Below are 18,040 nucleotides of genomic sequence, written 5' to 3'. Positions count from 1 at the left end.
GTACACAACGAATACAGGGCTGTTGCCTAACCACCATTAACCACATATAATCGCAATAAGCTCAGTGTTTTGTTACTTTTGATAATAAGCAAGCTGTAATCTTTCAAATTATGTCTATTTGATCACGAAATGCAAACAATAAATGCCGTTTTGGCGCTCTTAGATGTGGCGTGACAGATATCACTGTATGCATGCGGCAGCGCGGAGCGCGATCATCTCTTCCTCAGTTACAGAATAAACATGAATGGACACCCGAAGGTATGTTGAAAGATACAGTATACTTACTGAAAGGCATCATAACTCGTGTAAGTTTCTCAATCAGTGTTTCAACAGCGGAAATACGTCAATAAAACGCTTAGTTTTTCACATAGCTTTATATTTACCTCAGGCAAGTCATTCAGTGTCCACAGCTTGCTGGTTTGCTTACTCTTTCACTAAATAAATGCTATATATTAGCCTATATATAATATTTTACTTAACCTGTTTATGATATCTTGATTATTTAATGTATGTTTTAAATAGTTGTCATGAAAATAACAGCAACTGTGTAAATTATTATATAACAATAACAAATTAGAGTAAAAACATGTTAATGCAAAAATTGCCTTATGTGCAGTTTACATGTTTTCATACAATTTGTTATTTGAGTGTTGATTATTATCATTTAGCCTAAAAGTCTAGGCTCTGTTGTTAAGCTTTAATTCAGTAATGTGCAAGTAAGGGCTGTAGTTTACAGCTTAGCAGATAATTTTGTTATCCTTGAGAAACGTTTACTTGTAATTGAATTAATTTAAAGACAAGGACACAATTTGTTCATTAAAGCACTGTTTAATAAAAAATAAAAGCAATTTTAGCTTTCTAAACCCCCCCACCCCACCGAAATGAACCGAACCGAACCGAGACCTCAAAACCGTAGGACGAACCGAACCGTCAGGTTTGTGTATCGTTACACCCCTAGTTATAAGCCCGATTCACACTGCACCGCCAGACACCGAACAACTGCAACAGACACTTTGTCGGAACAGTGTGTTACACCACGTGTTGGCGTTGGTCGATGCTTTTCACCTACTGTCGGGTTGTTGAATGTCTCAGAAAGGACGTACTGTAATCTGGTGCTCGAAGACAGTCTAACAGTTCATGCTTAAAACTACAGCCTGGTGATTTCACTGTTTAGACTCATATTTACATTTGTTATGGCTTTAATACAAGTTGCCCAGCATACAAGTAGTACTGATCTACAGACAGAATAGACATAGATGTGCTTTATCTGCATAGCTATAAAAAAATATCATTGTAAAGGTAACTTAAAACAAGAACAACAGCGGTCCTAAAATCGAACCTTGTGGGACGCTACAAGAAATGGCCATTTTGTTTTAAAGATTTATTACCTACAGCAACAAAATGTCTATTTTAACAAGTAGGATTTAAAACCATCCATAAAAAACCTTGCAGGTCTGTTAGTGAGAATCTTATGATTGACTACATTAAAGCTTTTAAGCATTGGGATATACACTCACCGGCCACTTTATTAGGTACCCCATGCTAGTAACGGGTTGGACCCCCTTTTGCCTTCAGAACTGCCTCAATTCTTCGTGGCATAGATTCAACAAGGTGCTGGAAGCATTCCTCAGGGAGTTTGGTCCATATTGACATGATGGCATCACACAGTTGCCGCAGATTTGTCGGCTGCACATCCATGATGCGAATCTCCCGTTCCACCACATCCCAAAGATGCTCTATTGGGTTGAGATCTGGTGACTGTGGAGGCCATTTTAGTACAGTGAACTCATTGTCATGTTCAAGAAACCAATTTGAAATGATTAGAGCTTTGTGACATGGTGGAAGTAGCCATCAGAGGATGGGTACATGGTGGCCATAAAGGGATGGACATGGTCAGAAACAATGCTCAGGTAGGCCGTGGCATTTAAACGATGCCCAATTGGCACTAAGGGGCCTAAAGTGTGCCAGGAAAACATCCCCCACACCATTACACCACCACCACCAGCCTGCACAGTGGTAACAAGGCATGATGGTTCCATGTTCTCATTCTGTTTACGCCAAATTCTGACTCTAACATCTGAATGTCTCAACAGAAATCGAGACTCATCAGACCAGGCAACATTTTTCCAGTCTTCAACTGTTCAATTTTGGTGAGCTCTTGCAAATTGTAGCCTCTTTCCTATTTGTAGTGGAGATGAGTGGTACCCGGTGGAGTCTTCTGCTGTTGTAGCCCATTCGCCTCAAAGTTGTGCGTGTTGTGGCTTCACAAATGCTTTGCTGCATACCTCGGTTGTAACGAGTGGTTATTTCAGTCACTGTTGCCCTTCTATCAGCTCGAACCAGTCTGGCCATTCTCCTCTGACCTCTGGCATCAACAAGGCATTTCTGCCCACAGAACTGCCGCTCACTGGATGTTTTTTCTTTTTCGGACCATTCTCTGTAAACCCTAGAGATGGTTGTGCGTGAAAATCCCAGTAGATTAGCAGTTTCTGAAATACTCAGACCAGCCCTTCTGGCACCAACAATCATGCCACGTTCAAAGTCACTCAAATCAACTTTCTTCCCCATACTGATGCTCGGTTTGAACTGCAGGAGATTGTCTTGACCATGTCTACATGCCTAAATGCACTGAGTTGCCGCCATGTGATTGGCTGCTTAGAAATTAAGTGTTAACGAGCAGTTGGACAGGTGTACCTAATAAAGTGGCCGGTGAGTGTATATATATATATATATATATATATATATACGCAAAACTAATTTCTGTGTAAAGGGTTAGTGCTCACTGATTTTATGCCACACAAGTAGGACAGACTTTTTAATTGTTGTTATCCTCTTTCTTGGAAAAGAAAAACAAAACTAACAACTTAAAATAATCCATCCCTTAATAAAGAAAGGTTAAATGTCCTCCTGGGATGCCCTTCTTCAAGACACGGCACAGAGAGAAAGCTTTCATCAGGACACCACTGACTTCATCAATTCTCATCGGGAAGAGGCATTTCTATTTAAGCTCCATCTCAACACCCACTTTATCAATTTAATGATTTTTCTCTTCTCCTATGCTCTCTCATCTATGAACTAAATGTAGAATTTAAGGACACTGTGATGGGCTGGATTTGCAGGACTAGTTAATAAGTCAACAGAAGAAATGTGCGTTAGACTGTTAGCATGCTGCAACTAGGGTCAAATCAGGACAGGTATGCGAAGGCACTTCAGTCTGTATGGCATCTTGGGACTGATGCTAAAAAAAGTATGTTTGATGAAATAATGGGTGAAAGAAATTGTGTCATTCTTCTGTTACCCTCATGTTGTTTCAGCTCCAATAAAGATGTACTTTTTCCACAATCTTAAACATAAGACAACATTAAACTGAAAAGTACAATTACACAAGCCACAGAAAAAAGAGAGAGAGAGAGAGAGAGAGAGAGAGAGAGAGAGAGAGAGAGAGAGAGAGAGAGAGAGAGAGAGAGAGAGAGAGAGAGAGAGAGAGAGAGAGAGAGAGAGACAACTTAACATGTCTGAATGTAGGTACAAATGTACAAAGGTGGTGTTGTTGTTTTTTGTACAAAGGTATTTTTTGTCATAATTATTTTTCTTGTTATTTATTGTTTATATAAATATTTAAAGAGAGAGAGAGAGAGAGAGAGAGAGAGAGAGAGAGAGAGAGAGAGAGAGAGAGAGAGAGAGAGAGAGAGAGAGAGAGACCCTGACATACAGCATCGCCCCAACCCATCACAAATCTCAGATCTGGACACAGAACAGTTCAACCATATAAATCATGCAGATATATGTGATTTTATTATGCTGTGGGCGCACTAAACCACATAAACCCAAAGCACCTTGCTGAAATCTTCTGCCATTATGGCCTTTTCTGCATTTCATCTGCAGCACAGAGACTTGGTGTGATAGTCACATTACAGCAGATCGGCTCTGATACACACATATACTGCCAAACACCTGTGCTTTGGCCCAAACATCAGTTACACCACAGCGTCTCTGTAGAGCACTGAGCAGCTGCCAGTGTACACTAAAACATCCACATTCAGCCTTTCTCGTCCAGTTATTGTTTTACGCAGGAGGCTGTAGATTATGCGCATATATTAAAGATGACACTTTTACTTTCAAATATAGTTGCAAGTGGCAATTACCAGGGTCCGAGAAACAGTGTAAAATAAGAGTGAATGACCGCAACAGAACACAGCTGTCATGTGCATGTGGCAAATTTCCATTATCTTCACCAAACAATTGCGGAGTTTGAATATATTTCAGTTACAGTGCCAAATATAGCCAGAATTGGATGTAAAATTGGTGCATATCCTTAAAACATCCTCTTTTGAAAGTGTACCAAGTTTCATGCAGACTGAACTTTGCATTCAGGAGATAAAGGCTAATTAGTCAACGTGAATCTTTGGGTCCTTTCTGACAAAAGATCTGACGGACAAAAACTCTTTGAAAAGCTTTTTGCCATGATGGACTGTAGATGAAACCTGGACAAATTCAGTGAGATCAAAGGATGAGTGTGAAAGAGCACCTTTTTTTTTTTTTTGAAAATCTGAAAATTCAGAAGAAAAGGCTTCAAGGAATTTAACAACGAGTCACACAAAACTAACTAAAATGACTTTGAAACTGCATCTCAGAAAAAGACAAGCACTTGCTATGCAGTTCTCACAAAGCACCATATCACACGTCATCAAGAGACTGAATATCCTATTAAAAGGTATGAGGAAATGGCAACCAAACTTCGATAAAAGAGTTTGTCCAGTCATGCATATATATATTTAGGTCATACTGGTCTATAGATGCCAGATTCACTGTACCAGTAGCATTTGCTGTTGTTGTCCAGAAGTTTCTCCACCATGTGTTCCACCCTCACAAACCAGCTGGGCACTGCTTTATAGATCAGCGGCGTGTCCGACCTGCAAAATAAAGGGTTTTTTTCAATAATAAAAGATGCAATAAATGTGCAAGCTTCATATGGCAGGACTACCAAACAATGGCAGAAGGGAAGGCATGGTAAAATTGTTTGGGAAACCTATAGAACATTGCTCTAGAAGTAAAGTTTTTCAGTCATTTTTCTTCATAAACATACTGTGTTTCAGTGATAATGAAGAAACCTCTATGTGATTAATCATTTTAAAAGTTAAACTATTCAAAAAAATTTTTATTATAATTATAGAATGATAAATTGGTTTTGCTTTGAGTATCTTCCAAAATACAAAATGCCATATATTATATATCATATAAATAATGAATCACTATGTAAATTGAACCATTGTTGCGATTCAATTATTCAATGCTAAGGGGAATAATGTACACGGTCTTTCAGTTAATATCTAAAAGGGCATTGGTGTCTATTTTAGGAGCTGAGCAGTAATGACTATGATTAGCACACAGTACTGAATTTGGATTAGTCATGTCTGACCGCTAGCCGAACGGTTTAAAAAGCGACAAAAGCAACTCAAGATATCAGAGTGCTGGATCCCTACTTTCTACTTGTACCTAACAATTATTTTAAAAATGATTAATTTGACAGTTTCTAGAATGATATTTATTCTGGCCATTAATGCAATGATCAATCAACAGGTTTTAATCTACTATTTAGCTTGTTCCTCGAGTCAGAGGTTGTGTTACGTTAACCAGCTAACCAAGACCAGATGAAAGTATCTTCTGTTGGTTGAGCTTTACTGAATGATGAGCTAAAAGTGAAACCGGTCTCTGTTCTCTGCTGGTTTCATGCTATGTTGTTTTTCTGACAGCAGTCTATAGCCCCTTTCACACAGCAATCCCAGTAAATTACCGTACCGTAAATTCCCAGAACGACTTTACCGGTAACAGACCATATTCACACATCAGTTCCAAAATACCGGTAAACTCGGTGATGATGTCATTAACTGGAGGTTTATGCCTTGTTGCTGAAGAAGCCTTGTTATTTTATCATACGTGACAGTATCACTAACTGTTGTTGACAAATCTCTTCATCCGCCCGGACGAGGAGAAGCGCTTTAGTTTCGGTATCACTCCAATTTGAAGACATTTGTAAACAGTGATGAGTAAACGCGTCATCTGCATCATCATTTTATGAATGTCCCAGGGCCGTTGCCTGATTGGCCCAAATCACTTCTTGCGCGTTCTGACCTCGTACGTGCAAAATACCGGTAATCTTCATTCCGCGTTCACAAAGCGCATATACCGGTAATGTTACAACTTCCCTTACTGGTAAATTGCAGGAACCAATTTACTGGTATATTTGAAAAGGTCCTGTTCACACATGATCTGTTTACCGGTAATTTACCAGTAAAGGCTGTATGTGTGAAAGGGGCTAAAGATAACAGATGAGAAACATCTTTGACCTCTGTGAGACTCAGCATTAGCATTCTGAATCTCTCCTGATCGAGCGTCAATATCTGCTGCCCATTTACACGGACAAACCCCTTCAATATCCATAATGTGACAGGATGGGCAGAGCTCATAAGAGTCAATATGAGAGTGATTTATTGATGGCGTAAGCGTTGCATGACTTTCCCTTCTTGAGATGGGTTAATGAGGCTGTGACCTCTGCCGGCAGACTCACGGTCATGTGAAGTGCTGAAGAAGCAGGGTCCGTATTGAGCACCATATGCTAATGCTCCAGGCCTCTCTATAGGCCACGCTATCGATTTAACTTTCCCCCGTCCAGAAGAGGGCACAGAACTGCGAGGTCCCCTCCCACAGGTTGGGCAATGAGGGAAAAAAAAAACCTTCGACAATAGTCAAGTTCTCTGGATTTATGCTAAGTGATTTGGGTGGTCAGCAGAACCAAACAGCTGATAGTGGTTAATAGATTAACAAAGTAAATTACAGGAAAAACTATTTTCCATTTCCATTTTTAATTCAATTTAATTCAAATCCGATTCAATATCGATTCATTTACATGACAAATTTTCCCGGATAACAATCTCTCCTAAATGATGTAAACTATACAGGGAACCCCGTCGGTCGGTTCATTACTATTGTATACAAATATTTCAATTATACATAAGGAAGTTTGTATAATAATGTTATAATAACTTAATAAATGCCAGCTATTTTCATGACCGATTTATTCAAACATACATTAAATATTGAAGAATAGGATAAGTAATATTATAACGACTATATAATATAGTGCATATATTTATCAAAATGCTCCTCTCGAGTTATTGTTCTAGCTAACTATCGAGTTTATGGTCACTGAATGCAGAGCCGATCCTCCCTATACGCACACTACGCAAGTTGCGTAGGGCCCCGTAAATAACTCAAGGCCCCGCCTCCCCTCGTGTCAAAGCGCGTCAATCAAAGTTTACAACATCGACGAGATAATTAAGCGGAACTATCCTTCTGGTCATGAAAAGAGACTGAGAAAAACACCATGTGAGTGAATTTAAAAGCGCGTATCTATACCACGAATTTAATTTCTCGTGCCATTTATGCGCCAAAAATAGTTTTTGCGTGCATATAGCCTACGCAGGTTTCGCGTGCATATGATACGCACTTTTTGGCATGTAATATGCACGCACTCCACACCCATAATCCTACCTAAGAGATTTACTGTGCGTAGCATATGCGCGCAAAAAACATTTTTGGCGTATGAATAGCACGAGAAATTAAATTCGTGGTATAGATACGCACTTTCATGAGATTACGTTTGATAATACAAAGGGCAACGGACAACGGTGTTTGTTTATAAACTGCAGCTCGGAAAAGATAACCGTGTCGCGCATTAACATGAGTGCATATGCGCGTGCACGAAATGAAACACGCACTTTCCAGTAAAACATCTATGGGGACCAGTTACCAGTACAATATGGGCGTGATGGCACTCCTCATTAGGCGCTCATACTTTTCAAACAAGACAATGATTATCTAGTCTCCCAGTCAGTTTTTAGTTACAACTCTGCAATAAAGCAAGATGGAAAGCAATCTATTGACATTGACTATATCGCATTTAAAATGTTGATTGGCTGGACATACTGGTCAATATGGATGCATCCATCAGTAAATAATAACCATCAAGTATCAATTATTGCTTTTATCATTTAAAACACAGTGACATGCAATGGCAAGCCATTTGAGCTTTTATTAATTCACAGGATGCATTTTTTATATCAAAAATTAAATTTGTACTATTTAAAATGTGAATTATTGATCTTAATATAAAATATGTCTATTTCTGATATCAGGAATTACATTTTCATTAGTACAAACTAAACGAGGGAGGATTGTAGTGGGAGAACTGGGGTGTCAGGTGTGACTGTGTGGCGATGGCAAATGGTTTACATGGCTCATGGGTTAGGTAGGAGGGCCCCATAACTTAGGGCCCCAGGGAGGTCAGGATCGGCTCTGACTGAATGGCTTTTCTGAGGTTATGTGAAGTGTCCCTCAAGCTGTTTTATTGACGTCTTTCCGCGGTTGAAACACGTGTTGATCGATTGCATGAGACATGATTGATTTCAGTAAGTTGTTTTGTATCTTTCAACACTTTCTGATGTTCATTGATGTTTATTTGGTGCTGTAACCAGTAGTAAAGAGGAAGAGATAATCGGTTCATGAGCCGCTTGAACTGTCACGCCACATTATAGAGCGCAAAACCACATTTAATGCTTTAATTTTATTATAAAACCGACAGAATTTGAAAGCCGAGACTTGCCAAAATTATCAAAGCTCAAAACTTATGGTGATTATTGACAGGCAAATTATGTTTAGTGAAGCTTTTCCATTCATAAACTGAAAACAGCACAGACTAAAAGACTGAAGCTTGGGATTTAAGATCACTATTGGTTCATCAGCCCTGCTAAACAATAATAATGACTCACATTAACTTATTAAACAGACAGCCCTTATTATGTGATTAATCGCATCCAAAATAAAAGTGTGTGTTTACATAATATATGCAAGTTTAATGTGTATAATTATTTTGTATATATAAATACAGACATATGCATGTATATATTTAAGAATTATTTGCATGCTGTATATATATTTATACATAATTTATATATAAATAAAACATTTTTCTTAAATAAATAAATAAAACACACTTTTATTTTGGATGCGATTAATCGTTAATTAACTCATTTTTTGGAGTTAGCACTCTTTTTTTATTGCATTATGCATTTAACAGACGTTTTTATTCAAAGCGACTTACAAAAGAGGAGCAAAAACAATTTGTCAAAGAGCCAATGATATTCATAATATACACTGCCAGTAGGGCTGTTGGAACGATTTCCGAAATTCGAATATAATTCGAATATTAAAAAAATCAATACTATTCGAATGCTGAAGTTACTATTCGAATATTGTTTTTTTTTATGTATATTTTCATTTTTTTATATATATATAGACAGGAAAGAGGCCGCACTATGCATAAATTGTTTTATTTGCACAAACGCGTTTCAAGAAGGTACGCTTTTCAAGAAGGCACGCGCCGAAACGCGTTTGTGCAAATAAAACAATTTATGAGTGCGGCCTCTTTCCTGTTTAACGTTATATATTCTAATCATCAGGCCAGCATTCTTAAAGTTTAAGTTTAATCATTGAGTGAAGCCTGCTCCTATTCCCATTCATGGAATCTTGCCTTTCTCGCCACCTTGACTTACACACATGTGAAAATGAAATGCTTTTGTTTCGTCTGATGAACAATAACGTTTTTGAATCGTAACACAATTGTGCACGTTATCCACGCTGTATCATCATAACAATACTGTCAAAAATGGTAAATGTTTAACAACGTAAAAAAGCGCCCGTGAAGCGCAAATATCTTGGTGAAAACTCAACGGATTCGGCGAGCACCAAACTCGCTGGAACCGTCTAGTCGAACTGAAAAGAACGATATAAGTTTCAGAATTTTTGGTGGTGTTTTAGCGGAGATAATAGCCGAAAACCATCGGTAGCGCTTCAACCACATTCAGCACGAATAAAATGTTTATTGTAATGTTAGATATTCCTCTAGTAGACAGAACGTGTAACAACAACCACATGCTATGGGGCATTGGCGATCCATAAGCCTGAGTAATGTCGTAAATAATAGGATGAATTTGAGCATTTAATATTCGAATATTATTCGAATATTAAATAAAATAAGGAATGGAATTCGAATAGTATTATAGAGGAAGATTGACAGCCCTAACTGCCAGCCAATACTGTATATTATGAATATTCTTGGCTCTTAGACAAACTGCTCAATTTCAATGGAAATAACTGGATGTCACCTGCAGAAATGTGTTGAGTAATGTTAAATGTGAGCAGAGTAAATGAAATCACAAACCTCCAGCAGAAAGGGTAGCTGTGCTTGAAAGAGCTGGCGTTCACCAGACGCCCGTTCTCCTTCAGCCACTTGATGATGTTTTTGTCTGCATCCTGAAAGCATTGAGGACAGAGGAACAAAGTCTTGAAGCATGCAGTGGATAAAAGCAGACAAAGTGTGACAATTAAAGAATACAGCTTTTCTCTGGCTGCAGATACAGGCCTCGCTTTATGGCTTTATCTGCAGCCGGGCTCGACGCCAGCTGTACAAATGCATGAAACTCCTGCACGTTTCAATGACTGCCTTTCAACAAAAGTCATATTAATTCACTTTAATGGAAACATGCCCAGTGTGTCCTTGCAGCTGAATTGGCTTCCTGTCTCATGCATAATCGATTATAAGAGCCTTTTCTTAACCTGTGAGGCCTTTTGAAGGGTATCTGAATTCCTCCTGTAGAAAACTTTCACCTGTGAGGTCTTACATGAAACCACACCAGTGTTTACAAGACTCACAACTCATTTATCAATCGCCAGGAACGGTCTGGCAGATTCAATGAAGGCTTCACGTTGAATTCCCATGAGAATTTTTAAACACATTAGAAGCACAAATCCTGAGATATTTAATTTAAAGTCCCTGTGTAGTCATTAATTTTACCTCTTAAAAATCATCTTTGATCACCATAATGACATATTTAAATGTTTTGTCCTTGAAAAAAAAATTATTTATGCCTTAAAATAGCTTGAATGTAACTCGACACCCTTGCCTCATTTCAAACCGTGTTTTTGAGACTGTCTTTGGTTCACTGCCGTTTTAAGGAGAAAATACTCAGCAATGCGACTTATGAATTTACACATGGTGTGTCTTAAACCATATTAAAAACACCACATTAAAAACTTGATTTTCACCACAGGGGGACCTAAATAAAACAACAAAACTTAACTTTATATTTATTTCTTGCATCCTACTCTGCTATTCACTGATATTTTCCTATAACTGAAATAATACCTTAATGAGGGAGTAAAAGATAACAGAACATGCATAGTTATTTCTGGGTGAACTATTGTTTTGCATAACCTACATAAGGTTTCAGACCCTAAAAAGTGTAAATTAGCAAACCCACCAGTAATTTGCACCCTGATTCAATATTCCCAAACTGTCAGGGAGTGCGTCTCTATCGGCTCTAATTCACAGACACCGCAGGGATGTGTGAGCGCGGTAATGAGGCAAGAGAAACTGACTATGAGTGCCGAAATACAAAATGACAGAGCAGAACTGTAAGGAAAGTTATTCTCAGGAAATAGAGCTCTGTTTCTCTGTCAGTCGTCTAGCTCTGGGCTAAACTGCTGACATCAGCGCTCCCATAGTCCCTCTGTCACCCAATCACACCCACACACCCGCTGAACGTCACGCTGGAGACTAGGAGTTTCCTTAAAGAGCTTTTTCAACTGTGTGGAGCTTAACTGCTCCTCTGAGTGCTGGACTGCACAAGTCTCCTCAGCTGAACACTTCACTGCCAGAGACCAGTTCCACAGCTGCATGAAACTGAAGATGCAACCCGATTTACCATTTTATATTACTGATACATTTCTGAGCGAAATGGCTATTGACCAAGAAACAGAGTTGTTGATTGGATAGTGAAAAGTGAGCGTTGTGACTGGCTGAACTACAGCACTGCCTTCCATATGTTCAAACATGCTGATTCATTTGGAAACTAAGGAAGTGAGACTCTTTTTGAATGGATCATTGAATTATTCACTCAACCAATTTGTTTAAAAATACTGATTCATTTCGAAACCAAGCAAGTGACACTCTTTATGAATGGATCATTGAATTATTCACTCAAACAATTTGTTCAAAAATGCTGATTCATTTAGAAACTAAGCAAGTGACTGTCTTTTTGAATGGATCATTGAATTATTCACTCAACCAATTTGTTCAAAAACGCTGATTCATTTGGAAACTAAGCAAGTGACACTCTTTATGAATGGATCATTGAATTATTCACTCAATTTGTTCAAGAATGCTGATTCATTTGGAAACTAAGCAAGTGACACTCTTTATGAATGGATCATTGAATTATTCACTCAACCAATTTGTTTAAAAATACTGATTCATTTGGAAACTAAGCAAGTGGCACTCTTTATGAATGGATCATTGAATTATTCACTCAATTTGTACAAGAATGCTGATTCATTTGGAAACTAAGCAAGTGACACTCTTTATGAATGGATCATTGAATTATTCACTCAATTTGTTCAAGAATGCTGATTCATTTGGAAACTAAGCAAGTGACACTCTTTATGAATGGATCATTGAATTATTCACTCAAACAATTTGTTCAAGAATGCTGATTCATTTGGAAACTAAGCAAGTGGCACTCTTTTTGAATGGATCATTGAATTATTCACTCAAACAATTTGTTCAAGAATGCAGATTCATTTGGAAACAAAGCAAGTGGCACTCTTTTTGAATGGATCATTGAATTATTCACTCAAACAATTTGTTCAAGAATGCAGATTCATTTGGAAACAAAGCAAGTGGCACTCTTTATGAATGGATCATTGAATTATTCACTCAAACAATTTGTTCAAAAATGCACATTCAGTAACGACAGAGACCAATTTCACTGTTCAATTTTGATTCACAAGCTTGCGATTCGATTCGACTCATTTGGATCTAAATCAGGTTTAATATATCATTATTATAAAAGATATCAGATATGGGTTACTTTTAAAAGAAGATGTAAGAAAAAAAATCGGATAGTCACAAAATTGGAATTGGGCATCAAGACCTGCAGTGTAAATGCGGACAGCATCCGTACCTTCACGTACTGACCAGCGAAGTGTGTGACCTCTGCGGTGAACACACCGGATGAGTCCACGGGGCAGATGGGAGCCGAGTCTCTCTGGATGATCTTATAGTCCATGCAGACGCGGTAATCATCCTGTGGACAGAGGAAACTTTCTGTGAAGTTCAAAACCTGTGATTCTGAGAGCACAATGAAAGTGTTTCCCATGAATCAATGTCAGAACACACTGGCACTGTGCTAGGAATGGGAAAAACAAACATCTGTCATATGACACACAAGAGAAATGAGCCCAATGATACGATCCTGCTCAAAGCCACGTACATGAAGAACTGATATGCAAAACAACCCGAGGACATCAGCTGTAGATTATGTTAAACTAACACCATGTCCTAACCAGCCGCGACGCTGCAACGCGCGATAAAAGGCGTCTTTTCCATGTTAATCAGAGTTTTTACCCTAACCAGCCGCGACGATTCTATTTTAGAAACGGTTTCTATTTTTCTGCGACACAAACACAAAGTGTGGCAATGATAATCTCAGGTGCTGTTTATGTGCTTTATTTAATGTTAAAAGCGTGTAATGTGACTCTGAATATCATTTAGTGCTCCAGCTTTGCAGCTGTAAAAGCAACAATGGATAATTCCCCTCAGATCTTGAAATGAAACAAATGGAAACAAGAACGTTCAATTTTCATAAAATGTTAATATTATAATGACACGTGCAAGTGTCTGACCATAGCTATATAAAGCCGCAATACCAACTTCGACGAGTGTTTAGTTAAATACGAGGTTTCCGCCCGACAGCGACGATATGTAAATTTGTTGTTTTATCAAAATCATTCTTATTGTGTTCCTACCTTAAGCTTTCACATTAAATGTGATTACTACTTTTAATAAAGCCTAATATCTAGATTTATATGCCATTTGAAGCAATGCATGTTTGTGCAATTTTGTTATATTGGTAATACTTAACTAATGTTAACTAATGAACCTTATTGTAAACTACATTAGCTAGCATGGACTAATAATGAACTGCACTTACACAGCATTTATTAATCTTTGTTAATTTCAGCATTTACTAATACTTTATTAAAATCATGTTAACATTAGTTAATGCACTGTGAACTAACATGAACAAACAATGTATTTTTATTAACTAACGTTAACAAAGAATAACAAATACAGCAACAAATGTATTGCTCATGGTTAGTTCGTGTGTTTGTTAAAACACTAACTAATGTTAACTAATGAACCACATTGTAAAGTGTTCCCGTTATGTTTTTATTTAGTGGTGTGCCGTGGGATTTTTTACTTATCAAAATCGTGCCGTGGCCACAAAAAGGTTAGAAACACTGATTTACAGCAGTGAAGTATGAGCACTGCAGGACATCTCTGTGTGCTTTACTGTATGTTCTGGTTGTTCTCCTGTAATGAATCGTTTCAGCTCATGTGCATTTTTTTCATTTTTAGCATCATCTGTTTGTGTTTCTACCTTCAAGAGTTCTGCTGTGAGAAGACGACGGACCCGGGTTCACGCCGGTCTCGTCAGAGGGGATCGAGCTCGAGATGCTCACCAGCCTTCGGGCCGAATGCGATATGGGTTTCTCAGCAAAGGCTTCCTCCTGTCACTCTTTTTAATAAACCGCTTCAACTGTGCTTCAAGGTTTATGTAATGACCCGAACACTTTCTTCAGCTGTCCTGATAGGAACTGTTCAAGGGCGTCTTGGATCTGCTTTTTGGTTTTCTTACAAATTAATTCATTTAAATGAAAATACTTTTTTCCACAGATCTGTTGGGAATGAGTGTGAATTCGCTAATTTCAACTCCACATTGATGGATGATTAAAAAAAAAATAATTCATATGACGTGGAGAACTGTAGAAGTAATTTAGGTTACACTTTATTTTAAGGTGTCATTGTTACAGTGTAATTAAATATTTAAGTACTGAGTAATATTAAGTAACTACATGTACTTACTATAGGGTTAGGGTAGGATTAGGTTGAGGGTTAGTTGCATGTAATTACGTATAATTTACTGTTATTACTATAGTAAGTACATGTAACATGTCAAATGAAGTGTTACCGTAATTTATTACTATTGATCATTGTAATTATTCAAACTCGATTTACCATAGTCATTGTAGAGCCTTCTGTTATTTTATTACTCAATAAAGCAACATTACACTGTGTCCTAACCAGATGTGAGGCGTGATAAAAGCTGCCTTTTCTGCGTTAATCAGAGTTGTTGTCCAGCTGGCGATATGGAACGATTCTATTTTAGAAACGGTTTCTGGAACAAGAACATATCAACTATGACAATGATAATCTTAGGTACTGGTTATGTGCTTTATTTAATGTTAAAAGCATCTAATATGAGTTTGAATACAATTTTTTGTGACCTCTATAGCTGTACTGCGTACTGACAAAGGATAATTCACCTGTATTCAAAGATAGTTTCAGTCACTCAGTGGTTTTTTTAATCATGCAATAATTTATGAACATCATTCTATACTTATCGATTTCACTGCGAGAGCGTGCGCTTGCAGAGACTCCGCCCATACACTCTTCTGATTGGCTGTGATTTTTGATCGATTTGATTGGGAGTGCAGTGCGCATGCAGAGACTCCGCCTACACGCTCTTCTGATTGGCTGTGACTTTTGATTGATTTGGTTGGGAGTGCAGTGTGCTTGTAGAGACTCCGCCCACACGCTCTTCTGATTGGCTGTGATTTTCGATTGATTTGATTGGGAGTGCAGTGCGCTTGCAGAGACTCCGCCCACACACTCTTTTGATTGGCTGTGATTTTTGATTGATTTGATTGTGAGTGCAGTGCGCTTGCAGAGACTCCGCCCACACGCTCTTCTGATTGGCTGTGACTTTTGATTGATTTGATTGGGAGTGCAGTGCGCTTGTAGAGACTCCGCCCACACGCTCTTCTGATTGGCTGTGACTTTTGATTGATTTGATTGGGAGTGCAGTGTGCTTGCAGAGACTCCGCCCACACACTCTTCTGATTGGCTGTGATTTTCGATTGATTTGGTTGGGAGTGCAGTGCGCTTGCAGAGACTCCGCCCACACACTCTTCTGATTGGCTGTGACTTTTGATTGATTTGGATGTGAGTGCAGTGCGCTTGTAGAGACTCCGCCCACACGCTCTTCTGATTGGCTGTGACTTTTGATTGATTTGATTGGGAGTGCAGTGTGCTTGCAGAGACTCCGCCCACACACTCTTCTGATTGGCTGTGATTTGGTTGGGAGTGCAGTGCGCTTGCAGAGACTCCGCCCACACGCTCTTCTGATTGGCTGTGACTTTTGATTGATTTGGATGTGAGTGCAGTGCGCTTGCAGAGACTCCGCCCACACGCTCTTCTGATTGGCTGTGACTTTTGATTGATTTGATTGGGAGTGCAGTGTGCTTGCAGAGACTCCGCCCACACACTCTTCTGATTGGCTGTGATTTTCGATTGATTTGGTTGGGAGTGCAGTGCGCTTGCAGAGACTCCGCCCACACACTCTTTTGATTGGCTGTGATTTTTGATTGATTTGATTGGGAGTGCAGTGCGCTTGCAGAGACTCCACCCACACACTCTTTTGATTGGCTGTGATTTTTGATTGATTTGATTGGGAGTGCAGTGCGCTTGCAGAGACTCCGCCCACACACTCTTTTGATTGGCTGTGATTTTTGATTGATTTGATTGGGAGTGCAGTGCGCTTGCAGAGACTCCACCCACACACTCTTCTGATTGGCTGTGATTTTTGATTGATTTGATTGGGAGTGCAGTGCGCTTGCAGAGACTCCACCCACACACTCTTCTGATTGGCTGTGATTTTCGATTGATTTGATTGTGAGGGCAGTGTGCCTGCAGAGAGACTCTGTTTCTGGAATCTTATCGCATTGCTTCTGGTTAGGACACGATTTTACCCACAATCCCTGAAGCACACAATTGAATGCAAGTACAATATAGATGTGACTTACAGCTCCAAAGTACGGGGCCTGATGAACCACTCCTGTGCCATCATCATCACGCACGTAGTTATCAACCACCACAGAGAACGCCCCACTCTCCTTACACTGAGGACAGACAAGCATTCTTCAAGATCACATTAACAGATGCAGAGCTTTAAACAGAAAGACTTGTGTCATATCATCCTGACTAATGACATTTTAAGGAGTGGATTTGGTGCAACTTCACACACTCAAAGATTGCATGGATTAAAACGGCAGAATTGAGCGGAAGAGAGCAACATTTATGGTCAGAAACTTTATTATAATACTAACACGATACTGACAGACGTCTCAACTTTGGTGCTCTTCGCGTGTCGGTAAAAAATGACCGAAATTAATTTTCTTATTTCAATGAAATTAATGTACTACATTTTAGTTCTATGATGTTTTTTATTTAATATTGTGTATTTTTAGGGGATTTTATGGTACTAAATTATATTTACGCTGTATTTATAATCCATTTATTCACTTTTTGAGTATAGACCTGAAAATTTAATTTCCAACTTACACTGTCGTAAATCTTGAATGCTTTAGAGCGACAGACTTAAGTTTGATCTCTTTTCAAAGATGACACGTGGCGGTTTAACTTTAAAAAAAAATTAAAATCATTTATTGTTACGAAAAATTAGCAAAAATACTATTTTAAATTTTTATATGAAATGTATATTTTCAAAAACATGTTTTTCTCTAAAACTGTGAGAAAATCAAAGCCATAAATCTAAACAAATTTGAGCCTGATATCTCAAAAAAATTAGCTTTCAGTGAGTGCGTGTTCGGCTGCAGTACCAAACGCTTCCACTAGAGGAAATTCATCTCCATTCATTTTCAATGCGCTCATTGAGGAGCACAGGTGTGACCATTTTTTCAGAACCATTTAACCTGTTCGAATCATGTCCATTATTTGTTTTTGTGTTCACATAGCAAGTGCCAAAACCTTTACCAAGTTTCGTACCATTCCGATGAAGAA

The 18,040-nt window shown here is 38.5% G+C and overlaps 1 protein-coding gene across 1 annotated transcript in view; it reads right to left on the bottom strand.

Moving 5' to 3' along the window:
• iars1 (isoleucyl-tRNA synthetase 1) overlaps positions 1–18,040 on the bottom strand; it is a 126,146-nt gene that overhangs the window by 77,169 nt on the left and 30,937 nt on the right. Inside the window, exons 10-13 of the mRNA XM_056252535.1 lie at positions 17,044–17,139; positions 13,080–13,202; positions 10,280–10,371; positions 4,815–4,913 (exon numbers count right to left, since the gene is read on the bottom strand). Of these exons, the coding sequence (XP_056108510.1) occupies positions 4,815–4,913; positions 10,280–10,371; positions 13,080–13,202; positions 17,044–17,139 (410 nt within the window). The remainder of the gene's footprint in view (positions 1–4,814; positions 4,914–10,279; positions 10,372–13,079; positions 13,203–17,043; positions 17,140–18,040) is intronic.

This window comes from Rhinichthys klamathensis, unplaced genomic scaffold (genome assembly GCF_029890125.1).
Source record: "Rhinichthys klamathensis goyatoka isolate OS25496 unplaced genomic scaffold, OSU_Roscu_1.1 h1tg000095l_1, whole genome shotgun sequence".
Classification (NCBI taxonomy): Eukaryota; Metazoa; Chordata; class Actinopteri; order Cypriniformes; family Leuciscidae; genus Rhinichthys; species Rhinichthys klamathensis.
The sequence above is the reverse complement of the archived record's forward strand: the minus strand, read 5'-3'. Positions and strand labels throughout refer to the sequence as shown.